At 44.9% G+C, this 26664-nt stretch overlaps 1 protein-coding gene across 3 annotated transcripts; it reads left to right on the forward strand.

Moving 5' to 3' along the window:
- The first annotated feature begins 108 nt into the window (after positions 1-108).
- On the forward strand, positions 109-26288 carry CCNK (cyclin K). Of its 3 annotated transcripts, XM_057542459.1 has the most exons (12): positions 109-254; positions 414-542; positions 11463-11711; positions 12188-12269; positions 13796-13927; positions 17698-17803; positions 18306-18363; positions 19115-19284; positions 19633-19904; positions 20624-20657; positions 23547-23618; positions 24908-26288. In XM_057542459.1, exons 3-12 carry the CDS (start codon positions 11515-11517, stop codon positions 25531-25533), a joined length of 1749 nt encoding a protein of 582 aa, XP_057398442.1. In that variant the 5' UTR covers positions 109-254; positions 414-542; positions 11463-11514; the 3' UTR covers positions 25534-26288. The 3 variants fall into 3 exon arrangements, with proteins under 3 accessions (XP_057398442.1, XP_057398443.1, XP_028021392.2); XM_057542460.1 differs by lacking the exon at positions 109-254 and having other exon boundaries at positions 295-542; XM_028165591.2 differs by lacking the exons at positions 109-254; positions 414-542 and adding an exon at positions 575-780.
- The last annotated feature ends 376 nt before the right edge of the window (positions 26289-26664 follow it).

The following is a 26664-nucleotide window of genomic DNA, read 5'->3' on the forward strand; positions in this document are numbered from 1 at the left end:
GCCCCCGAGCCGCCGCCGCCGCCGCCCATTGGCCCGCGGTTCAGTCGCATGGGCGCGGCCCCGCCCCACCGCTCCCCGACCATTCCGCTCGGGTTCCTGCCCAGCCATTGGGCCGGCGGGCTCCGGGGCCAGAGCGGCGTGCTCGGCCCCCGCCAGCTTCCGGGCCATAATTGCTGGGCTGAGCCCATGCCCGGGCGTTAATTGGAGGACCGGCACCGCGGGCCCCGCCTCTCGCGCCCAAGTTCCGTTAGCAGGTTCGGTTGCTTCCGAATTCCCTCTCTCCGACGGGATGGGCCTTCTGGTGGGCTCCTCCTCCCTCACGCAGCGACCGCTCACCCGCGGGGAGGGGCCGGGAGAAGACTGGCGGCTCGTTCCACGTTTGAGAGCTCTACTTTCTTCTCATTGGTTGACAGGCGTCCCTCCGGTCGCTTATTTCCAGTCCCGGACGCAGCGCGATGACGTAGCTTCCCCGACATTCCACGTCAAAGATGGCCGCAGTCAACAAGGAGAGACGTTGCTAAGGGGCTTGCCTGAGGCGAGGGGTGAGTAACCGACGGACCGCGGGCAGCGCCACTCAAGTCCCGCGTACCTGGAGGTCGGATTAGGGTATGGCCACCTGCCTCCATCCGCTGGCGGAGTCTCTCCGGATTCCGCCTCCCTCCGCTACCCCCCGGGTGCAGATCGAAGTTAGCGGGCGACGGCGGGACTGCGAGACGCGCTCCGGGAGAGGGTCTGAGGTGCAGGAGCGGGTCAGGGAGGCCGGCGTGGACCGTAGAGCAGGTAGCGACGCTCGAAGTGAGGGGCGGTTACGGTTCGGGGACTTTCTAGAAGGTGGGGAGAAAGGGCAGGGGTCTTATGCGCGCACACGCTCAGCGGTACAACCGAAGACTACCCACGTCTTTCCGGTTATTTCGCAGTGTGTCGGTCCCAACCTTGGTAACGCCTGAGACTTTGGGTATCGTTCCACATCTGGGGTACTCTGACTTCGGAATCTGAAGACCCGTGTGACAAGGGTGGGACTAGAAATGAGGAAAAGGCACTTCCGCGGTTAGTTTCGTTCTTGCCGACACATCGCGCTTACCGACCCTCTCCTGGGTTGTTTGGTTTGTTACCAGAGGAATTGTTCTTTAGAAGGTTGAGGCGTAAGGCAAGAGGATATCTAAAAGCTCTCAGACTATTCCCCGCACGAAGCATGGTCGGTAGCGCTCCCGAAATTTGGCTTGCCAGTCAAACGGAGCTTTCGCTAAATCTTCTGACGTTAGGAACGGCTTCTCACAGCATTTAGTTGAAGGTGGCCTTTTTTATGTTTTTAAGGTAAACTTGATAATGCTTGTGTATCTCTTGTGTATCGTTAAAGATACCTAGCACACTGCCTTGCAATTCTGGCGCTGGTTAAGGTTTGTATGAATGATGTTGCTAGAATGAAAGCTCCACGAAGGAGCTTTATATCCTCAGCACCTAGAGCACTGCCTGACAGATAGTAAACTGTCTTCATTGCTGAATGAATGGATGGATGATGGTAATAGTTGCGTTGTTGTAGACATTTGGTTAAGATTCTTAGTGTTCTTAGATGCCTGCCTGTTAAATAATCTTGACTATGAATGTAATAGTTATCCAGGATTGCTTTGTTTTTTCAGAATGACTACTGTTGGTGTCTAATTTTAGTTTGTTTTTTTTTTTTTACTTTTGTCTCATTTTGATTATCTTGTGATGCTTTGTTGAGAAATATTAGTTGATACTTGCATAAAGCATGTTAAACATTTGTTCCATTTTGAAAACGTAGTTTACACCAACAAGCAATAAAGAAACATTTTAATTGCTAATGAGATCGTTAAATCTTAAATGCCATTTCTAAAATTGAACGTCATAAAGAAAAACAATGGTCATAGTTTTGGCCTACAAAATAAATTGTTCGTTTCCAGAGATTATATTTGAAAGCGATGAGAGTTTGCTAAGTATCTAGAAGGAAAAATGTTTTGTTGTCTCTAAAACTAGGTCAAGACAAAATCAAGAAGGATTAAGTTCAAGGTAATTGAGGAGATTATAAAGAATATCTAATTGGATTACATCTAATTCTATTTTCAGGGTCAAATAAATGATATACCAAAATACTTGCAGATAAGATTGTGGAATTATTGTTCATAGGTTTTGAGGAATCTTAAAAGTGCAGTTAATGATAGAAGACTGGAGTCTGATAAATGTGTCAGTTTTTGCAGAGAGCAATTAGGTGGCTTTGGATGCTAGAGCTTATTAGTAATCTGTTTTAGAGTCTTGTTGGGACAGCAAAAAGAGCTTCTAAGTACTTGGGAAAGAAGGCTCATACCCTCAAACCAGCAGAGCTTCAATTTAAAAAAAACAGGTGACACAAATCATGTTTTCTTTTGTTATAAGTTTACTAGACTGGTGGTGGATGGGGGCTTGCTAGACATGAGTCCATTTAGATTTCCTTAGGACACTGAACATAATCCCTCTTCCTATCCTAAAAGACACGAGAGAAATACACTGAGTAAGGTCTGGTTAGATGGATATATGTCCATTCAAATTACCAAACCCCAAATGTTGATTAATGGGTTGATGTCAACCTGAAGAGAGGTCTTTAGAGATAAGTTGCAGGGCTCTGGCCTTGCCCTTACTCTGGTTAGCACTTTTTTTTTTTATTACCAACTTTAAATATATGAGGTATGCTTCTCAAATTAATAAATGCACTCAAAACCTGTAGTGATAGTTAGCCAGTATGTTAGACGACACTCAGGATTCAAGAGTTCTTAAAGGCTGAAATTATAGACCAAAACTAACAAGATGTAAATTTACCAGGAATTATTAAATTTATCAAAACTCAGTTGTGTGTGTTTGAGATGAGGAAGACCTGACTTGGAAAAAAAAAAAAATGGGTCTAGGATGTAATGTTCTATTTATAGAAGCGAAGTATAGCATTTTCCCCAGATTGGGGGAAGGCAGTATTTCACTCTAATGACAAATTGTGTTTCTGCCATTTACTGGCTGTGTGAATTAGACAAGTTGCTTCATGCCTCTTTGGCTCCATTTTCTCAGTGATAAATTGTGAGGGTAAGAAAACAACTTGCAGTCAGGCTGCAACTCAGTGGACACAAAATGGGCATGTTGTTGAATATTAATAATCTCCCTTCACCCACATACTATGTAGATCATATGCAGAGTATTATTTTCCATGCTGATTGCTGATGTTTAGAGAGGATCTGGTGACACTAAAAGCCACATTGAGAAAATGGGGATATTTGTTTACCCAGAAGAGAAGGGAAAGGAAAAATTGTCTTCACATGTTTGAAAGTCAATTAATGGAAAAGGGAAAGGTATTTTCAAGGCTTAGGGAGCTAAGTGGGAGCTACAGAGAGTTGTTGAAAGGTAGATTTCATTCCTTCATTATTCTGTGCCATCCATGTACCAGATACAGGGAGATTTTTTATCTATAGAATAGATAAAAATCAATATAAGACTAATACAAGAATTAATGTGAACACCAATTATTGATACCCAGCAATGCCATAGGCTGCTTTGTCAACTACTAAGGTCACGTTAATGAAAGTGGCCAACTGAAAGCGAATGAGCAAATATTACTGTTTATAGGCAGTCTCTGTACTGGATGAGGAAGTTGAGTAGTGACCTTTACTATTGTTTCCAATTTGTAAGTATCCATAATTCTAAATGTTGAAAATGCATTTAATCTTTCATCAGGTAAAGTGGTATATCTAAAGCACATTCCCAAAAGATTGTTGCTAAAATGCCTTGACATGCTGCTTGTTTATGGAGAGATTTTTACTTTGTGGAGCTCATAAATCTCTCAGTCATTTTCACAGTAATTATAAGCTGCTAATGAGAAAATTTGTAACTTTAGGGTCTTGTGAAAAAATAAAGAGTAATAGGGAACAGGGTTCTAGAACTGAGGCAAGAACTGTTGCAGGGGATGAATGATTTAGAGGACTGTTTCTGTTCTATTTATGTAACTTATTTTCATTGTGTTGAATGTATTGTTTATTCTGCCCTGGTATGTTGCACGTATTGTTTATTCTGCCCCAGAGTCTAATGGCATATAGGGTAGATTATTAGCATGCGGTTTGGCAGTGACAGCAAGGTAAAACAGCTTTGAATATATTTATGATTTATCCACTTGTGGACTGAGATACTTTTCCATCCCTATTTCATCCCTACTGGATTATTCCTAACCCTTTTTCCCACTCTGCCCTTCTCCTCTCAGCAGATGTCTTGGCACTTCCCAGAGAAAATGGAGATACTCTTTTATGATTTATTTCCTCCCCCTTAAATGTTTTTTTAAATATCTTCCTCACACTTTTCCCTTCCCTTCTGTCTCAGAGAAAGAGCTTCCTTCCTAAGAAAGCTCTTTTTTATTATCCCTATGCTTTTTATTATCTCTTGGCCCATTAACCCCTCAGTGGCTTGTTCAGCCTCCTCTAGTGGCTCCTTTCCTTCTGGCTTCAGACATCCTTCATTCTCCTTTATGCTGAAGAAACACTAACCTGTTTTATTGCCTGTTCATTCTTTAACACCCTGTGCAGTCTTCCTTTTGCCCTACTGCACCTCCGAAAGTTTCTTCTATTTACACATGTGTATATATCTGCTTTATTGAGACAATTCACATATCATACAAATCACCCATTTAAAGTGTACAAGTCAATGAGTTGTGCAACCACCACTACAGTGAATTTTCAATGTTTCATGACTAATCACCGATCCAATAACCTTTCCTTAATTCCCGTCCTTTAATTTTTCTTTAGCATTTGTCACTGTTGACTACCGCCTCTGACTTAAAGCTGGTATCCCTTGGTTTCTTATGCAATTAAGGGTGCAAATTTCCCTACCTTTTCACCATTCCTTCCCATTCTCTCCTTCTTGCTTCCTCGAGTTCTTCAGAGTTGTGTCCCCATCTTCACTCTCCATTCTTCTGTCCATCACCATGACTTTAGCTGTCAGTTTTATATAGATGAATCCCAAGTAGATGTGTTCATTCCAGATTTCAGCAGGCCTGTTTATGTGTCTGGTGGATATCTCCACACAAGTATCTTAGAAGTTCTTCAAACCTAGTATTTATAGAACCAAATTCTTTTCCTCCCCCATCAAAACCAACTCTTTTTTCACACCTGAAACATAATAAATCAACTATACTTCAATTAAAAAGAACCCTCTTTTTCTTCCCCATTTTTCTTTTTAGTATCACCCTTCTCTGTCAGTAAAGCAAACTTGAAATCATCTCTTGCCATTCTTTGCCTCACAGCCAGTTGTGATGCCCCTCTTTCTCCCACTGCTATTTGTGGGGACAAGACCTCATTAGGCATTATTTAAACAGCTGCTATAGTCTTCTAACTGGTCTTCTGCAAATCTCTAAGCAGCCCTAACTCATTACTCTCTCTCCCCTTACCGTGCTTTATTATTTTTCATAGCACTTACCAGTCCCTGACAGATATTGACATATTTGTTTCTCTTTGTCTCTGCCACTAGAATGTAAGCTTCTGGTGGGACGGAGACCTTGCCTCTCTTGTTTCCCATTATGTCGTTGAGGCCTGGCTCATAGTAAATGCTCAGAGAATATTTGAATGAATAAGTACATGGAGAACCATTAGTTTAATATATCTTAGAGATTCCCAACAAGTGTACTGTGAATAAATTACAGATATGCTGAGATATTGATTCCCTCAGCCAACTGGCCAGTTGCCTTCTGCTCTACAAAAATGTACGTGAATGTTTATTACTATTATTAATAATCAAAAACCAGAGACATCTCAAATATTCATCCACAGTAGCATGGATAAATTGTTATATTCACAGAGTGTAGAGTACCATGCAGCAGAGCTTCTCAACTTCAGCACGAAGTTAATTCCTTGCTGTGAGGGATTGTTCTGTGCATTAAAAAATGTTCACCAACATTCCTGGCCTCTACCCACTGGATGCCAGCAGCAACACCCCCCCCCCACCACCAATTATGACAACCAAAACATTGCCAAATGTCCCCTGGGGGGGGCAGATTCACCCCGGCTTGCAAACCCCTGCTGTGCAGTAATGAGAATGCAACAAGGATGAACTCCACAAACATAATAGTGAGCAAAAGAAGCCAGTTGTAAAAGAGTGATATTATCTCATTCCACATCCTTTAGAAACAGGAAAGACTAATTGGTGGAAATAGAGGTCAAGATACTGGTTATCTTTAGGGGGATAGTGATTAGGAGAGGAATGAGAACCCCTGGGATTTTGGTAATATTCTGCTTATCAACTGGATGGTGCTACACAAGTGTATTCATGTTGTGAATGTTAATAAGCTATACACTTAAAATTAGTGTACTTTCTTTTTGTATGCTACAGTGCACTTAAAGATTATTTTAATATAAAACCACTACCCACACATTAACACCTGTTCCTTGACTACTGAGAGATTCTCTCTGTCAGATCAGAGGAGATAAGAGTCCTGGTCTCCTAAGCAGTCTCATCTGATTTTTTTCCCCCAGCTTTTTAGTAAGTGAGAAGAGAGTACAGTGGCTGATTGTTTACCTATGGCCTGGACTGGGCACATGTTAACATTTTTGCCACCTTTGCTATTTGAGTGTGTGTTTTAGTAAAACCATTTGAAAGTAATTGCAGACATCATGACACTTCACCCCGAAATACTTCAGCCTAAAAAATAAAGTCATTCTCCTTTCTAATCACCATATCACTATTACCCCTAAGAAAATTAACAGTAATTCCCTAATAGCCTCTAATATATAGTCCGTATTAAAATTTCTCTAATTGTTCAAATTTTCATCTAGTCAAGGGTCACACATTTCTTTGATTGTTAAGCCTCTATAGTCTTTTTAAACCTGGCACAGTTCCTCCCGTCTTTTTGTTTTTTCATGGTCAGTTGTCTTACAGAGTGTCACACTTTCTGGACGTGACCGATAGCATCATCATTGTGCCATTTAACGTGGTCTTCTACCCCCAGTATTTACTGTAAACTGGAATTTAGTTCTGAGGGTTTGGTTGGATTTAGGTTAGGCTTTTGGGGGTTAAGAATACTTTATAGGTGGTTGATATTTATTTTATTTTCATGTTGTGTCACGTTAGGCACGTACTAGCAGGTTTTCACCCTGTTAGTGATGCCAAGTTTGATTGTTTTCGTTAAGGTAAAGGACTTTTTTCACAATAATTATTACCAGTGCTGGCAAAGCAGATTTATTTTATACACACACACACACACATTTTTTAATGTTACTATGGACTCATGCATTGTTTAGTCACTCTTTTACAGTCAATCATTTTTCTTTATAATATTTAAATTCCTTGAATTTGTCCAGTGGGAGCCCATGATGACTCTTCTGTCTTCTGATAATCTTCCATTATTCTGAGCACATCCCAGGCAGGCCCCTACCCCAGACTGGAAAGGAAACCTGGTTCCTTTTAGAGGGTAATGGTGTTGAAAACTAAGATTTGAGCACTAGATGTGTTCCTGATTCTGGGAGTGTCGTTGCTTCTAGGTACTGGAAATGAACGGAACTGACATATATATATATTTTTTTTTTTTTTTAACCATGACTTATTTTGATTTTTTTCCGTTAAAATGTAACATTACAGGTTTTTTCTTAACCTTCTATCTCATTTATATATATGTGTATGTGTATATATCACATATATATGTTTCCTTCGCACTGAAAATTTCAGTTGTTCCATTTATATATTTGATTTATCCTACAGTATACCAGAAAAAATGGTTTGACAGTTACAATATTAATGCTACTACTAGCAATGCATTAGCGAAGTTTAAGATTCCTTTGCAGTTCTTTTTGTCTTTAGAATACAGAACTAGATCAGAAATTACTTATGATGATTTTCTGTGTGGTTATGTTGCCTGTTTGCTGTACATGGGGTTTATTTTGAGTTCTAGAGTTTGCTTTTTTAGTTAAGGTCATGAATATGTTAAATATTTACATGATTCAAAAGTCAAAGTTATAAAAGGACTCAGGAGCCAACCCGAAAAAGCTATTTCCAATGGCTATAAACTGGACCAGTATGAGCAACAAAATAATGGTAGTGTGAGATTATAACTCAAAGAATAAGATAAGTATTGATGAGCCCATCCTTGTGTAAATAGATGATTGAATAAATAAATGAGGGAGAAGGAACAAATCTTTCTTACAGAAGAATTCCAAATAATGTTGAAGGAAGGAAGGAAATAGAAAATCACCACTAGAACACCACAATAATAATGGTTGCAGACAAGATCCTCAGATGAATGCTAAAATTAATGGGTGAAATTTTAAGGAGAAACAGGTACTTTGCATAGTATTTTGCATTACAAATTATTTCCCCCCAAATGTTTACAAATTATTGTGGTAGTTTTAACATAGGTCCACACATTCTTTGATACATCTCCTTACAGGAGGTGGCGCTTAATTCCCTTACCCTAGAGTGTGGACTGGACCTCGTGACTCACTTTTAAGGAATAGAAAATCGAAAGGGAAAAATAGTAACTTACAGTGAGAAACTGGCAGACCCCATCTTAACCAAATGCTCACAGTTACAGTAAGAAGTCATTCTGATATCACCTGTCCCCCTAATGTGGTGTGATGAGAAGGGCACTTTACCTCTATGCCATTTTTCCTCAAAACTCCAGTCTGTTAATGGGAAAATATCAGGCAAACCTAAATCAGTCATTTTAATCTGCCTAGTACTCTTCAGAACTGGTAAGGTCATGATAAACAAGGAGAAACTGGGGAACTCTTACGTATTAGAAGATACTATGGAAATGTGACCCCTGTGAGTGCAGTGTAGCGTCCTGGATTAGATCCCTGAATGACTTTTGGAAAAACTCAAAATCCGAGTCAAGACTATAGTTTAATTAATAATGTACCGAAATTGGGGCTTCCCTGGTGGAGCAGCGGTTAAGAATCCGCCTGCCAGTGCAGGGGACACGGGGTCAAGCCCTGGTCCAGGAAGACCCCACAGGCCGCGGAGCAACTAAGCCCGTGTGCCACAACTACTGAGCCTGTGCTCTAGAGCCCACATGCCACAACTGCTGAGCCCGTGTGTCACAACTACTGAAGCTCGCATGCCTAGATTCCGTGCTCCACAACAAGAGAAGACACTGCAATGAGAAGCCCACGCACCGCAACGAAGAGTAGCCCCCGCTCAGCGCAACTAGAGAAAGCCCGTGCGCACAGCAATGAAGACCCAGCACAGCCAAAAATAAAATAAATAAAATAAATAAATTTATTAAAAAAAATAATGAACCGAAATTAATATTTTAGTTTTGGTAAATGTACCATGGTAATATAAGATGTTAACATTAGGGGAAGCTGGCTGTAGGGTATACAGAAATTCTCTGTACCATCTTTACAACTCTTCTCTAAATCTAAAATCATTTTAAAATGAAAGGTTGTTGTTGTTGTTTTTAAGTAAAAGTTATATAAAAAGATGTACTCAGAGAAATCTTGTTCCCATCCCAGTTCATCCTGTTCTTCCCCATTCCCTATTGATAACGAATTTTTAATTAGTTTTTTAAGAATAGATATTTCTACTTTGTATTTCCCCTCTTTTCTTACTTAGATACTAACATAGCTATGTATGCTCTCCTGCACCTTGCTGATCCTGGAAATTTCTCTATACAAGTACTTAAAGATCTTTCTCAGTCTTTTTTAATAGCTACATGGTACGCATTTGTGTTAATGTACCGTATTATTCAGCCGGTACCCTAATGGACTTTCACGTTGTTTACAGTTTTTGTTGTTATAAACAATACTTTTTTTTTTAAATTAATTAATTAATTATTTTTGGCTGTGTTGGGTCTTTGTTTCTGTGTGAGGGCTTTCTCCAGTTGTGGCGAGCGGGGCCCACTCTTCATCGCAGTGCGCGGGCCTCTCACTGTTGCGGCCTCTCGTTGCGGAGCACAGGCTCCAGACGCGCACGCTCAGTAGTTGTGGCACACGGGCCTAGTTGCTCTGCGGCATGTGGGATCTTCCCGGACCAGGGCTCGAACCCGTGTCCCCTGCATTGGCAGGCAGACTCTCAACCACTGCGCCACCAGGGAAGCCCCAAACAATACTTTGAATGATCTTGTGCACCTGTTGTTTCATATTTGTGATCTTATTGTCAGAGTAAATACTTAGAAGTGGAATTGCTAAATCAAGGAGCAAATGTGTATGTAATTTTGTTAGATATTGCCAAATTCCCCTCTGTGAGAGTGGTTCCACTTTGTACTCCCACCAGCGACATGGGAGATTACCTGCTTCTCCCTGGCCTTGCCAACAGAGTATATTGTCAAACTTTTGGACTTTTTGCCAATCTGATAGGTGAGAAAATATATCTAGTATGACATCTAACTCCCAGCTCTTCATATTTACTGAGCATCTGATTGGGAACTCTTCATACACACTGAGGCTTTAGTTAACCGGTCTCCCCCAGCCCCCACCCGTTGCCTAGTTCAGTCACACAGAGTGTAAATTAGTTCAAGAAGATTACTTTTCTCCAGGTAGTACTTAATTCTTCCTGTTGGAGGGAACGTTTCTCTTTAGAGCTCCCAGGTGCAAGGAGGAGAGCAGTCAGCCCTCCATGTCACCTTTCCCACCAGAAATGAGGCAGCACACAGGAGAAGTTAGGCTTCCAGATTAACTGGTGGCCCTGGCCCAGAGCCTGGCTGCCCAACTGCTATTTTCTTGCTGAACCAGACCAACCTGGTTCTAGCTACCTCTTTTAGAACCCTTTTGCTGCCCTGTATGAAAATGTCTATTCTCTGATCCAGTTTACAAACGATTTCCATATTATAACGGCCTCTAGGTGAGAGTCCTTATTTTTTGTTTTCTTTTCTCAGCATACAGCTTTTAGAGAATCTCTTCATTCTGAATGAAAGAGAAGAGAATGAGAAAGCAAGAAAAATTTAAAGGAACTCCTTCCTTCCCTTGTGGACCACCTCCCTCTACCCTTTCTCCCCAGATCACTACACCCACACCCGATCTACATTGCTCAGTTCAGTGGCTTGTGCAGATATGAATTCATCCAGTCTGGTGGCTTTTCTAAGTGAAAGTACCTAAATGAAATCAAGTAAACTAAAAAAGGGAAAAATCTGACTGGATGCTGGATGGAAGAAATGGATAATTTTGGAGCATAAATCTTTTGGGGGGTTAGGACCGACCTGGGTTTTACTGAAGAACAGAATCTAGACCAGCATGAGGGAGCTGGGCCTAGTGAAAAAAGGCAGAAGGAAATGAGACAGAAAAGCTCCTCCTTTTAAGCTATGAAATTTGGGATTTATCATACTGTGGGTCACTTAAGTGTTAAATTTGTGTTTGGCGGTGAGCCTGGGCTTCTAACTACCAATCAGTAGTGCTTCTTCTATTGAAAAATTTTTATCAAGTACAAATCTGTGATCGTAGACTGTTTATAATGATTGGGATTATTTAACGTGAGGTATCCCTTTCCAACATTACTGCTTCTTCTCTTTCTTTTAGGATTGTAACATTTTCAGAAAGTCTGTTGGAAAGAACAAGTCTACTTCAATAAATGAAGGAGAATAAAGAAAATTCAAGCCCTTCAGTAACCTCAGCAAACCTGGACCACACAAAACCATGTTGGTACTGGGATAAAAAAGACTTGGCTCATACACCCTCTCAACTAGAAGGACTCGATCCGGCCACTGAGGCCCGCTACCGCCGAGAAGGGGCTCGGTTCATCTTTGATGTGGGCACACGTTTGGGACTGTATCCTGATTCTGGGATCTATGATAGGCAGGCTCCCCACCAGCACCACAAATTAAATTAAATGCTACAGACAAAAGTCGAGTAACATCCCTGACTAAAGCAACTCTTAATTAGCTTTCTTATTTAAATGTTACTTCAGATTTGCTTGGCTCTTCAGGGATTTTCTATTTCCTTTTTATCATTTAAATGTGTAGAATTAGCCTTTGAGCAGGTGACCACCAGGATGGAAAATAGCACCCAGTGACCTCAGTTGAAGTATTTCTAAAGGATAGTGAAGCCCTGCCTTATTAAAGCATAGACTTCAGCTTGTACCAGAATTCCGACACCTGGAGATTCCCATTCACCTGCTTTGCCACTGATAGTGTTTGCTTTCCCACTGCTGTTGTTGTTATTGTTTGCCTTTATTGTTTTTTCCACATTTAACTAAGACGTAACCTGTAAAACTTCTTGGCCAAAGCCCTTAACCAGAACAACAGACACTATGATACCCTGGCAACTGGAATAATTTATTTTCATCGCTTCTATATGTTTCATTCCTTCAAGCAATTCCCAAGATATGTAAGTGTTTGAATTTTATTATAATTTTCTATCACATGTTATTATTTCCACACAGTTTAGTGGACAGATTGTAGTCTCTCTTTTTATTTTATTTTCCAGAAAGTATTTATTTTTGTATGGTACATATTATATATAAACAAAATCATATATAAACAAAAAAAGTTTAAACTTTGTTTTTTCCTAGTTAACTGTATTAAAGTATTTTTAAGTTTTTTATTTAGTCCAATATGAACCATAATCATATTGTACTTAGTGTGAAAATTTGCTTCCTTGTTACTTTTCCCAAGATAAAATTGGCCTTACAGTTGAGACCCAACAAAGGCCAAGGCGGCATAGTAGTTCTTTATGCCATATCCGTTATTCTTCAGTTACTCCTTAAGACATACACTGTCTTAAGCTCTGTGGGAGATTCTGCCTCAAGTAGCTTTCAGTCCAGGGTAGATGGTATGACAGGTACAAAACACACTGTAGAGAGTGAGGCCATAGGAGAGGTACAGAAGGAAGGCTGTAGCATTCGAGGGAGAGATTAACTACATCATAGAGGGATCGAGGAAAATGCTGGGGAGGAGGTGCCAGCACTGGGTTAAGCCTTGACTGTAAGTAGGACTCATCCGTGCTGAGATGGGACCGAGCAGCAGTCCTACAGAAAGCAGCGTGAGCCAAGGCCTGGCGGAGGCGTGCACAGCAGCCAGGAGGCCTGTCAGCAGGAAGGGCATGGTGGGACCCTGGGTGGTAAGGTAGACTGAACCAGACCATAGTGGGCCTTGAATGCCAGACTAGGGAACTGTGGTTTCAGTAGGTAAACTGAAGTGATGGAAGGGTTTCATGAAGAAGAAGAATTAGATGTAACAGGAAGTTAGTCTGCTGGGGGGTCTTCCTTTTGCTAAGATTTTACTTAGTTTTGTACACATCTTCCTCATTAATTTGTGACGTTCTAGGGGAAGGAGACCATGTCAGGATCCGCTTTGTACCCCGGCACAGGATCTCACTGATGTCTAACGTGGTCAGGATTCTGTGAAGGGAGGGGCATGTAGGAGAGACTGGAGCAAGCGGACAAAGAAAAGCTGAAGATAGAGCAGTGAGAAGATCGCAGTGACGTAGGAACTGGGCCAGGAGCCAGGCAGCGAGAGGAAGGAAAAAGAAAGCGTGGGCAGTGGTACAGAGGGGAATTCCAGAGGACATGCATTTGGGTGTACCAGTCAGGGAGTCAGTATCTTTAAGATTGCAATGTGAAAAGAAAATTTGTTTCTGTGACTTTTTTCCCTTTCTGGTGGCTACTTTGTTTACATGACATTCTATTCAGAAAACTAAATTTAAAATAATTTACGAAGTCAAATGGCAGGGCGGGTGGAGTATTTGTATGTGACATTTCCTTCAAGATTTTAGAGCGTCCGAGTGTTTGCAAATGAGAAAGAAGCCGGTAGGAGAGTGAGGGAGCCCAGTTTGTTGTGAAGGCCCAAAATGCTTTTTCTGTTTCTGTGTGAGCTTTGATAACAGGATCTCAGGAGCTTTTGTCTTCCTTTTAGGTGACAGGAGCTTGTTGTCTCTTTCTGGCTGGGAAAGTAGAAGAAACACCAAAAAAATGTAAAGATATCATCAAAACAGCTCGTAGTTTATTAAATGATGTACAATTTGGCCAGTTTGGAGATGACCCAAAGGTAAGAGTCATAACTTCCTGCCTTCAGGCCTTGATTCCTCACAACAGCATTATGACAGAGTTCCTTGTGTTGACAATGGCTGTGGCCCTGTATCGGCCAGTCCCCTGAGTCTCTAAGAGGACTTATGCAGAAGGTATTCTTCCTTGCTTCTGTGGGAAAGGAGGGAAGATAACGTAGCCTACACTTAGGTAGCATCTGCTAATGTGCCGTGCTGGGTTGTGAGCCCGTTAGGGGCAGTAGCACATAGAACGTGTGTGAGCAAAGCCCTCTCATGGCCCTTAGCAGTCTTAGGCCCAGAAGCAGTCTGGCTTCTTCGGTTCATCTTCAGCTGGCTTCTGGGAAGACAGAATGTACAGATGCTGGATGTACAAGTGTGTCTATGTGTGCTGTGTGTCTTTTGCCTCCCATGAATGGTGGAAGGTATTACCATTTGCAGACACCCAGATTGATATACTATCCATCCTGCCCCTTCCCCACAGTCCCTGCTCATGTCAGGAAATGGCGGTAAAATAATTGTATACGTGATTTTAGTATGTTCTAAAAAGACCACTTTCAGGGGTTGGTGGCAGCTTTCCTCCTCCCCTGTTCTTGTCAAGGTCCCCCCATTGTAACCCTTATAGCACTTGCGGATTATCCTTCATAACGTTTGTCACAGCTCATAATTGGCTAGATTTTAACCAGATAATCACGCAAAGAACATTCCTCTTCTCAATTGTAGATCTGTGAGGGCTAAGACCCTGTCTGTTTTGCCTGGTACCTAGTGCAGTGGCTGGACAGAGTAGGCATTCAACAGGTACTTGTTGAATAAATGACAAACTAAGGATGTGGGGAGAAACACAGAATCACAGGTAAAGCAAAACTAAGCCAGACGATGACATTCATCAGGTTCGCGGCCCTGTTCCTCCCTGTCAGCTGGCATTGCCTCCCGCAATAGTCGGCCTCCCCCTGCCCAGCAGGATCTGTGTGTGTGTGTCTGCAGCGTGTGTGCCTTCCAGGAGGTAACAGGCCCAGAATGCTTTTGCACGTACTGTGGTTGCGATTTGTAAGTACTGTCAGTGTGGATAACTCTGTCCCTTGAACTTATTTATAAATCCATTCACCTGTTTATAAAAATGTGAACCTATGAGGAATTAACAGTGGTCAAAAATGTACTTTTATAAAAGTAACATAGCATCAGATAATGTTTCCAGCGCCTGTAGGTTTTTGATTTTCACACAGCAGGGAGACACGTGTAGGAATGTGTTGTGCTTTAGTCGGGTCTTGGTCACAGGGGCAGGGGGACCCTGTGGCTGATGAGCTGCGGTTACCCAGAAGGAGTCGCAAAGATCCGGAAGCACTGCGGGGCAAGGGCGCCTGGCAGCAGCTGCGTGTTCTGTCCGGGGCGCCTTTGGAGGCGTCCCCTTCCACTTCCAGACTTTACCCACTGTACCAACACATCAGGAAACCGAGATCCCGGCCAGGCACAGTGAGGCAGAAGTTCTGCAGCTCCAGGGCCCAGAAGTCAGGAAGAGGGCAACAGCCGTGCTAATCAGGCTTTCAAGCCAGGCCAGCCTGACTCGGGTGGGCAGAGGGGCTTTGCAGCCTGCCCTCCTCTCTCTCATGTGCAGTCTCCCCAGGCATGACTGGGTGTCGGGGCCAAAGGAAGGAACCCTGGATCTGGGAGCGGTGAGGACATTGTGGAAGACATTTTCCTCCCGGAGAGGAGAGGAGGGAAGTTTGGGGTAAGGCAGCAATATAAGCAATTAGAAAAAATACGGTCCTGAATCATCTGCAACTTTTTTGTCTTACTTAGCTTTGCCCTAACTCTGTGGTTTCTTCCTGTTAACGTGAATTTCTCGCGTGTTCAACAGATATTTGTTCCAGGCTCTGCATTAGGCATTAGACATTAACAGGTGGCAGAGCAGGCCTGGCTTTTGCTCTCATGGATTTTACAGTCGAGTGGTGGGACAGATTTTAATCAAATATTCAGATAGCCAGCTATCTGATTATGAGTTGTGATAAATGCTATAAAAGTTATTGAAAGGTGCGGTGAGGGCATTCGATCTGGGAACCTAGACAGGTGCTCCAGACAGGAAGTATGGGGCTGAGGGAAAGTTCCCTGAGGAATCATGTTGGCACACAGACCTATAATTATTCCATTAATTGAGTATTTGAAACACAAAGGGAGGCCAGGCCTTGGGCTGTCTCATAATACTATATGGGCTACAGTCTGGACACTTGGTAAAAGATTGTTTCTAAATTTAAGGGATGTGTTGAAACTTCTGGGAAACAGGTAGTGACAAAAGGGGGGTGGGGGGACAGTGTTAGTGGGATTTTTTTTGATACTGTGTGAAAGCCTTAAGATTTTAAAGAGCTTTCCTGAGAGAACACTTGGGAAACAAGGGTGGAAAGACATTCACCTTGCCCTGCCGTTTGGAATAACACTCATGATAGAATCATCTCTACATTCTGTGAAGTGATGCCATACTTTAACCTGAAAGCCAGTTATCTACATGGCTTCTCTTCCCAGAGTTAATGGGTTTATGCAGCTGTTAATGATGAGATTGTCAGTCTCTCCAAGGCCCTTTCTCCTTCGACTCAAACAAGTGATTGTAATTGTTCTTGCCACACAGAGCATCTTAATTGTATTTTACAATCAAGTAAAATTGTAAGTGCTCAGACAGTCAGGCTCTACAGAGGTTGAATTCAAGAAGTTGTTTATGGACATTAGTTAGAAAGTATAATAAAAGAAGAGATTCCATTTATAGTAGCAGCAATAAAATAATATATTCAGGAATAAACCTTATAATAAATTTGTGGAAACCATGTTGGGGCGGGGAGGCTTTAAAACTACTGAAAAGAAGATTTTCATAAATAAATTTTTGATAGGAAGATTCAGTGTAGTTTAAAATGCCCATTTCCCTAAATTATTCTGTAAATTCAGTGAATTCCCAATCAGAACATCAGTAGCTTTCATTTTTCCTAGAATGATACTAAATAAAGTGATATTAAATTGCAGGCGGTGGGGGGAACATGGCTAAAACAAGAAGGGTTTTTAAAAGAGGAATAATCATTGAACTGTCCCTTCCAAATGTTAAATCTCTGATCCTGGTACAGAAGTAGACAAACAGAGCAGTGAATAGAAAAGATTGTGTGTGTGTGCGCACGTGTGTGTGTGTGTATAGACAGTTCAGGATGTGGCGTAATAAAAGAAAATGATAATTTACTCAGTAAATGACATTGGGATACCTTGTTTCAGGTAGATGAAAGATTAAAACACAAAAATGATGTTCCCCCATTCCCCCCCTCTCTTTCTCTCTCTCTCTCTCACACACACACACACACACACTTACTTCACTGTCCAGGTTTGCATGAAGCTGCCACTGTCATAATCTTTCTTGTTTAAAATTTTCAATGTAAATGCCTGGAAGATTGCATTTTTTTAATGGAGGTCTGGAAGGAAACTAAAGTATCTGTAAAGTAAAGGTCTATTTTGTAAAGGGGGCTCATCTGTATGGAAAGTAATAACATTTCTAAGAATGTTGACTTTGTTTCAAGTAGGTTTTAAAAATTAACTCTGATTGTTTTGTCTTCCTACTTTTAGTTCTTTTCAGGATTTATCATTGTCTCTGAGCATGTTAAAGGCCTGAGTGCGAGAGTGGAGAAAAGGAATGAAAAATAGTTGCTAAAATATAACTTGAAGAGAGAATAAAAGGAAAGCTCACTTTTTTAATGCTGTTTCAGACCTGTGATTGAAATTACTATCTCAACATTTGTTATTTCATTTTTAGGAAGAAGTAATGGTTCTGGAGAGAATCTTACTACAGACCATAAAGTTTGATTTACAGGTGGAACATCCATATCAATTCCTACTCAAGTATGCGAAACAACTCAAAGGTAAGAAGAAAAAGTTAAGAGAACGTTTTCATTCTGAAATCAGATCTTTATAATAATTTGATGACACTCAGATTACGCTTCTCAAAAGAGGACAGCAGAAAGTTCAGTGTGAGAAGTACCTAGGCCATAGCTTGCCAGACAATTCAATGTTATAGCTGTTAACGCTGTTTCCTTTTATGTATAAACAGATTCTGTCATCTAGTTGCCAAGTGATATGAGGCAGGAAAATGAGTCAGGATTTTTTAAATAGCCTAATAAAATCAGCCTTGGAGCCAGGTTTCCCATAAATGGTGGTTCAGTGTAGGTCATGCAGAAAGAGAACAGAGGTGGGACTTGGGCCCACTCATTTGTCCTTGTTTCCCAGGCAGAAGCTCTTTGCTGTGTATTGGGGGTGGTGCTAAGCACACAGTAGGCTTTAAATAAGTACTTGTTGCTTCTCATGCATTCTTTTTTTTTTTTTTTTCTTTCTATTACTAATTTGCCTTTTCTTCCCCGTTTCTAGGTGATAAAAACAAAATTCAAAAGTTGGTTCAAATGGCTTGGACATTCGTAAATGACAGGTACATGGGTTCAAATGTTGGTTTAATTATGGTGTTTTAAAATAGGTAGGGACTTTATGTGTCATCTAATCCAAACCCCTTATTTTGTAGTGAGGAAACTGACTTGCCCCAGCTTAAGGAGCCAGTTAACGGCAGACTTGGGGTTAAAGTCCAGGTCATCTGCTTCCCAGCAGAGGGGATACCCTGCCACATCACGGTGGTATAGGATGCTGAAATCTTATCACCGGTTTGAAACATAAGTCCAAAACAATACACCAGAGAATTTTGACAAGTATATACTTAAATCCATTTCGTTTTGCAAAATTGCAAACTATATATTTGCAACTTTATACTTCCTTTTAATGGTTTTAGAGCCTTGATGTTCTTGGAGCTTAAAGATCTAAGGAGGTGCTGCATGGGGAACAGAATGCCCACGAGTGGAGTTGCCATCATGTAAGGAGATGGTTCAGTGCTAGGGTTCCAGCCGTTTGAAGAACTTAAGCATTTTCATTTGTATTTCATGACATAGCAATTTTTGAATGTGCTGGAATTCTGATTTTTTAAGGAACAAATTAGTAGCTATAGTTAAAGTAACTTATCTCGGTACGTTTAGAAGATTAAAAACTTGCTTCTTTATAATACTTTATTTGATCATGTATAGGGAAAAATAAGCAAACTGACATTTAGATATGGCATCTAATCTCCATGCATTGGGTTCATCATAAATGTTTGCTCATCCAAGTCAAGTCACCTCTTTTTCTTGTTGAACTAGTCTCTGCACGACCTTGTCACTACAGTGGGAACCAGAGATCATAGCAGTGGCAGTGATGTATCTTGCGGGACGTTTGTGCAAATTTGAAATACAGGAATGGACCTCCAAACCCATGTACCGGAGATGGTGGGAGCAGTTTGTGCAAGACGTCCCTGTGGATGTTTTGGAAGGTACGGGGCGTGCTGAGCTTTCTGCACGGTGTTCCATATTTAGATCATTCTTCCCTGTGAGCCTTGAGTCCTGAGAATGGATTCTCCCAAACAGGTACATGCAAACTGTTCTTTAATTAAATTCTCTAATATAATGTTCATTCTGTCCAAACACATAGTTTTGGTGAACTAAAAATGCACACCAGTGCTGTGCACACCAGGGATTGTTGAATTACAAATATGACAGCCACATATTGGTCCTTGTAGGGGAATCGCACCTGCAAGGGAAACGGGAGTATGTTCTTTTCTACGTAGAATTTTATTTAGAATATCAATTTGTGGCAAATGTAATTATTTCCTATCATTTAGACATCTGCCACCAAATCCTGGATCTTTACTCACAAGGGAAACAACAGATGCCTCATCACACGCCCCATCAGCTGCAGCAGCCCCCATCTCTCCAGCCCACCCCGCAAGTGCCGCAGGTGCCACAGTCACAGCCGTCTCAAGGCCCCGAACCGCCCCAGCCCCCGCAGAAGGACTCGCAGCAGCCAGCCCAGCCGCAGCCGCCGCCACCGGCCCAGCAGCCCAAGAAACCATCCCCGCAGCCTAGTCCTCCCCGGCAGGTGAAGCGCGCCGTGGTGAGTGTGCCAGGTTGCCGCTGGGTGCGGCCGGCTTCCCGCGGCAACACCGCACCTGTGTGTGTTCCCCTTTCTGAGGCATCACACGGAACAGCAAAAGCAGGGAGTGACACGATCCGCCTCCCCGTCTGCCTGCATGGCCACGGGCAGCCTGACAGCTGGCGAGGTCAGAGGAGAGGCACCTTTTGGAGCCAGGACAGCTCTGTCCTCCTCCAGCCGCTGCCGCCTGTGTCAGGGCCCCAAACGTGCCCGGGTGTAGTTTCCACATCTGCACACTGACTGCCGGAATAGGTGTCTCCCATGTCTTTAAACGACACGGGAGTATTTGTGAAAGTTTCTCCCCGTGGTAGCAGCCCCGCCAGTGGAGGAAGCCGTACGTTGTGACACAGACCCCAAGGAAGCCCCACGGGATAGGGGCAGTCAGCAAGCACCCTCACCCCGTGGTTAAGACAGCTCGATGGAGGGCGTGAAGCTTAGTGCTCAGAACTCACTAGTCAGAAAAGTTAGTAATTCTGCCTGCTGTCTGATTTGAAAGGGGAAGAGGAAGGAGGCAGAAATGATCTGTTAGGTGCCATGGTTTGCTCTGCAAGTTCAAGCCAAAATTAATTTTTGTCTGAGTCCACGTTCTGGCTATGATTCCGTTCAGTGCCTGAATAATCAGTTTTTCCTCACTGCATCTAGGGTCTTGGTTAACAGTTGTGTATTTTCTTTTGTAACAGGTTGTTTCTCCCAAAGAAGAGAACAAAGCAGCAGGTAATTTTATGTTCTCGTGTTTCGTTTTTTAGTTTTATATGTTGTTTATCAAGACTTTAAATTCTTAGTCAAAAATTGTTTCCTTTCAGATTTAGATTGGCCTTAAAATTTAACGTTAGAGCCCATCAAAAACTTTACGCTAGCTGCGTTGTCTTCTCTGTGTATTCCCTGACTGTATGTTTTTGGATTGTACTTCAACAGTATCAATACAAAAAAAAAAAAAAAATTAGTGGCATTGAAAATGTGCTTGGTAACATAAGTCGTCCCTTGGTATCCATGGGGGATTGGCTCTAGGACCCGCCTTGGATGCCAGAACTCGCAGATGCTTGGGTTTCATAGTCCGCCCTCCCTGTCCGCGGATGCGAAGGGCCGACTGTATATCAAAATATAATTAGGAAAATAGGCGAACTGCTGCAGCAACATTTATTTTTGGAGGTTAGTTAAGCCCACCACAGTCGACAGAGTGGAGGGCCCCGGGCACCCCCAGACTAAGCAGCAAGCAGCAGAGCGATGGGTAGAAAGGATGGGGCCCCGGGCACCCCCAGACTGAGCAGCAAGCAGCAGAGCGATGGGTAGAAAGGATGGGAGCCGCAGGAGGCGTGCTGCCCTGCTGCTTACGGGGGACAGACTTCTTTTAAACACGTACTTTTCCCCATATTTGTGGAGCCCAGAGTTGATTAACTTGTTTCTGCATTGGAAACTAACAAAGTGTGAGCAATACCTGAAAGATCACAGAGGAGAAAACCAGAAGTGTTTTGTCTCCAGGTCAGCCAGCCCTGTAGTACTGAACCCTGTGCTGGCACAGACCATGTTTACTCATTTCTGTTTCTCTGTCACTTAGTTCCAGGGTAGGAACCCAGTGAATTATTTATTGAACTCTTGTGAGATCTTCAAGTTAACAGTAAAGCTCCTTTTTCTCAGGATCTTTGGGGGAATGATGAGTTCATTACAGGGGAGATTTTTTTAGCTCCAGATGGGCAAACAGTAAGTGCGAGACACAGAAGAGGGGGCTGCACCCCGTGCCGCGTGGATGTTGGGTCAGCTGAGCTGGCGCTGTGTCTGCAAGAGGCAGAAATGAGCCCGGGTGGCCTTGGAGGGGGACTTGCCTTGAGCGACTAGGGCTGACAGGGTGGAGCCTTCAGGCAGAGGAACCGAGTGAACAGTGGGGTGGAGAATTCGGGAGACAACAGAGAGGGGAGTCTTACTGGACTGTGAAGGGTTAAAAAGGAGTAGCTTTTGCTAGGACTGAAAATGTGCTAGAAGCAGGTGATAGCGCCCCCCTGGTGGAGGGTGGATTCTGCATAGGCAGGGGAGCCACTGGAGGCGTTTGAGCAGGAGAATGGCCCGGTCTGAGTTCATTTTAGAGAGAGTTCCCTGGCAGCAGTAATGGCACGGGGGGCGGGGAATGGGGAGGAGCCTGCGAGCCCGGGAGTGAGACCCCAGGAGTGAGACCTGGTGTCGGGGGTGCCTCGGGGCCTGGAAGCAGGACCCCACTGTGCTCTGGGTTGCAGAGGACTGGTGAGCGCTTGACATGTGGCCTACTCCAAAAACACCACGTGCCCTCAGCGCAGAAGACACACCGATCTCTAAGAGTTAGAGAAAAGAACATTAAAAATCTCATTAATAAAATTCTACATTGATTCCACGTTAAGATGATAAAATTTTTGATAATACCAGGTTGAATCAAAGACCGTATTAAAATTAATTTCACCTCTTTGTACTTTTCCGCGTGGCTACTAGAAGATGTAAAATTGCCTGTGTGGCTCTCCTTATATTTCTGTCGGACAGCACTGACCTAGACGACCTCAGCTCAGCCGGCTGGGGGAGGGGCTGGCGGGGGGCGCCTGCGTGAGAGGCGTGGGCTGCTCGGTCTCGGGACGGGGCCCAGGAGCCTGCTCCGCGGTTTGGGAGGAGAGGTGGAAGGCAGAGGCGTGGATCTGCAGCTCCTCTGCCTAGAGAGGGGGGATTTGGTCTCTGAGGAAGAGAATAGAGAGAGGGATGTCCCTGGACCTTGAATTCAGCCTGTGTCTGGGACACAGGGAGCCAAGAACGCTGGGCAGTGCCAGAGCAGAAGCAGAGCAGAGCGTCGCACGAGCCAGAATGAAGTGAGCTTCAGGAAGAAAGAGCCAAACCATACAAGCGGAAAGATGGCATTCTTTTTTGATTGTGTGCACACACGCACAAACGGAAGATGCTGGATGTGGCGTAGCCTGTCTTGGCGACTTAGGATTGTCATTGAGCATGCTGGTTACATGCAGCCGCTCAACCCTGAAAGGTGGGCTGTGTCCTCTGCCCCAAGCGGTCCCAGCTACCTTGCCTTTCTGTCCATTTGCCAGCCTCCAGGTCTCTACCGACGCCAGTTCAGGTGTGCCGCTATAACTAGGAGTAAACATTTGTGAGAGAGTAAACAAACTTAAGTGTGCCTAGACAAGAGTTAAAAGGTGCCGGCTTCTCCTGGGAGCACTTGTGGCCTTTCTCGGTGCTCTGTGTGTTAGTGAGGGCCCCGACGGGTACCACTTGGTAACTGAGATGCACTCTGCTGCTCTCGTGTCATTGGAGGGCTCGTCTTAAGTGGTCAGGAGGAAGTTGGGCAGAGGTGGAAAATGGGCTGGCAGACTGTAAGCGAGAGGGTTTTTACTTTCAGAAGGAGGCGAGAGGCACGGGGTGGCAGGGAGCTGGAGGGGGGATGTATTTGTTTCATTTGTTTTGTTCTTTTAAAAGGATGGTTTAGGTGGTGCCTTCCTCAGCTTCCCTTAAAGCCTTGGTCATATCTGCCTTTTCCCCCAGAAGATTCCTTAACAGTACATTTTTCTTTTTCTCCTCTCTCACTCTCTCTGACATACTTATTCTATATGAAGAGTAGCTTTTTAATCTACTTTTTCTTTTCAGAACCACCACCACCTAAAATTCCCAAAATTGAGCCCACTCACCCTCCATTGCCTCCAGCCCATCCACCTCCGGGTAAGTGCTGCCTGCAGGCAGCTGGGAGGGCCAGCTTTTCTCTCTGCCTTTTTGAAGGGCACACTTGGGAAATCCTGGGGAGGATTTATAGAAGAATTTCAGAAATTTAGAGACGTTAATGACCTAGGATTTTTCCAAAAATTGTTTTTTTTACAACCAGATAGTTTGAGGATGTGAATTCTAAGTATATCTGAATATTCTCTGGCCTCTCGCATCCAGAAATGGTGGAGGATAAATGACTTTAGAATCAGTTTTAGGAAAACAAAGCCCTGCCAACTTAGGAACATTGTCGAGATCCGGGCAGATCGCTGTCGACCTTAGACGCCAGGCTCTCGCATCTGCTTCCCATTGGCAGGGCGTCTTCTCAGTACCCTTTGGAGAGTAAGCAGTTGTTCATGGAGTCATGTGGAGAATAAAGAGTGAAAAGGCCTTCACAGGCACACAGTGAACTGGGACGCTTCCTCAGCGTCATTAAAAATAGAGGAGAAAAGTTGTAAAGAACTTTCATTCTTCAGCTGTGGCAACACTTTGGAAGGTGAAGTGTCCAACTAGAGAAGGCGGGAGTTAGGGTGTGTGTGCCAGAAGGTGGGAGATACTCCAGCGACTTCGGAGCCTCTGGGGGCATCAGCTCTTCCGGTCAGCTGCTGGCCGCCAGGGAGCCGGGGTGGGGAGCGGTGCCCCTGCCTCGCAGGGCACGGGCCAGAATGCCGCTCGCGTGGGGCTGTTGGGATGTCAGAGGCTGGCCCGGCATGTTTTTAATGCCACGTCACTCGTGTGACCACCTCTCAGGCGTCCTGCCAAACGCCAGTGCCGCCCGCGGACGGTGCTGCGTCCTGGCCCTGGGCTTGCAGCCTCGGGAGGCAAGACGGGCAGAAGGGGCCCCGCACACGTTTGTACTAGAAAGAGGGCTGGGGGCCTGGGCGGGAGGGGCTCCGTGCGCCGCCGGGACCGCCGGTGCCTGGTGCGCTGGGGAGCAGGGAGGAAACACCCAGAGTGGCTGGAGGCGAGGTGCAGGGCCTGCGTGACAGCACATGAGCCGCTGGCTTCGGGACGCGGGCGCAGCCGTGCTGTCTGGCCGCAAAGGTGACAGTTGCTTGTCGCTCCTCTGGAAGATGGCCCGCGTTGCTGTGACAAGGCCAGGAACCCCCGGGGTGGCCGTGAGCTGTGGGGGGCGGGGGGCGCTTCCCTGCCCCGAGGGAGGCGGTGGATCTCCCCCTACACGCACAGCCCCGGGGGCGCCCTGCCTGGAGCCGTCCCAGAGCTGGCAGTGACCTGTCTCCCCTCTGCAGACCGGAAGCCACCCCTCGCAGCCGCCTTGGGCGAGGCTGAGCCGCCAGGCCCTGTGGAAGCCGGCGATCTCCCCAAAGTCCAGATCCCGCCTCCGGCCCACCCGGCCCCCGTGCACCAGCCTCCGCCGCTGCCGCACCGGCCCCCACCCCCGCCGCCCTCCAGCTACATCACCGGCATGTCTACCAGCAGCTCCTACATGTCCGGAGAGGGCTACCAGAGCCTCCAGTCCATGATGAAGACCGAGGGCCCCTCCTACGGGGCTCTGCCCCCCGCCTACGGCCCGCCGGCCCACCTGCCCTATCACCCCCACGTCTACCCACCGAACCCGCCCCCACCGCCCGTGCCGCCACCACCGGCCTCCTTCCCGCCGCCCGCCATCCCTCCCCCTGCCCCTGGCTACCCGCCCCCCCCGCCCACCTACAACCCCAATTTTCCACCACCGCCCCCCCGCCTGCCACCCACCCACGCAGTCCCCCCTCACCCTCCTCCAGGCCTGGGCCTGCCGCCGGCTAGCTACCCGCCTCCAGCTGTGCCCCCTGGAGGGCAGCCGCCTGTGCCCCCGCCCATCCCGCCACCTGGCATGCCTCCAGTCGGGGGGCTGGGGCGGGCAGCCTGGATGAGGTAACCTGGCGCCCTTCTTTCTTCCTTTGTTTTTTAAAGAAAAGTTTTTCTAATTAACTTGAAAAGTAGTTTAAGTGGGTAAGCGGCAGGGTACCTTGTATAATGCTAGACAGTTGCCATATGGGAAGAAACGGACCGGGCCCCCAAGATGAAATTGGGGTGGGTGGCCCTCCACACCTGGGGGGGTGGGGACAGCAGCTCTCAGTGGAGCCCAGGCAGCGCCGGTTGTGATCCGACCTTGTGACCCGACCGTGCGTTTGGTTCCAGCCGGCGGCGTCCGCGAGTCCTGCACTGGGTTACTTTACACTAGTGAGAATGTTAACCAGCCATATTGGCTCAATCGCTTCAGTAAGGAGTGAATTTCCTTCTAGAAATCAGTGCCTATTTTCCTGGAAACTCCATTTTAAATAGTCCGGTTCCATCTGAAGTCAAGCTGTTGTCATTGCCGTCATTCCATGATGTTCTCTCCCGTGACACCTGTAGGTCAGTTGAACCACTTTTTTGATTTAGAGATACTTACATCCTTTGTGTTAAAGTTATTTTGAAGGGGTTGACTTGCTGGATGGCTCTATTCTTTTTCCTCCAGGAAGAAGGGGAGAAATGTACTTGGAAGTAATGTATGTTTACATCAATTTGCAAATTCCTGTACATAGAGATATATTTTTTAAGTGTGAATGTAACAACATACTGTGAATTCCATCTTGGTTACAAATGAGACTCCTTCAGTCAGTTACCCAAATAAAATCAGTTCTGAAATGACGCCTTTGTTTGTTACGGGCACGAGGTGGGGCTTCAAGCCTTAGCAGCCCCTGGGTTTGCAGCCCAGAAGCAGATCTTCTCCTTCTGGACCCTGGGGGCCAAGGAGCAGGCAGTGGAGGAATGCTGCCCAGGAGAGGCCTGGCCACCGGCCAGACCCAACCCCCTCCCCAGGCAGGACCCTCATGGGGCAGCCTCCCACATCCAGCGCCTGAATGGGCTTTCTTGGGAGGAAGCAGTTGAGTTTCAAGCTGGTTTGGAACTGTCAGTGTCCCTCCGTAGACAGGTTCCTGGGTTAGACCAGGGTTTGGATTTGAAATGCTTTGCATTTCTGGCCTATGACTAGATAGAGGCCATGGAGCAGCGCCATCCACCCTGA

This window comes from Balaenoptera acutorostrata, chromosome 3, assembly GCF_949987535.1.
Source record: "Balaenoptera acutorostrata chromosome 3, mBalAcu1.1, whole genome shotgun sequence".
NCBI classification, from domain to species: domain Eukaryota; kingdom Metazoa; phylum Chordata; class Mammalia; order Artiodactyla; family Balaenopteridae; genus Balaenoptera; species Balaenoptera acutorostrata.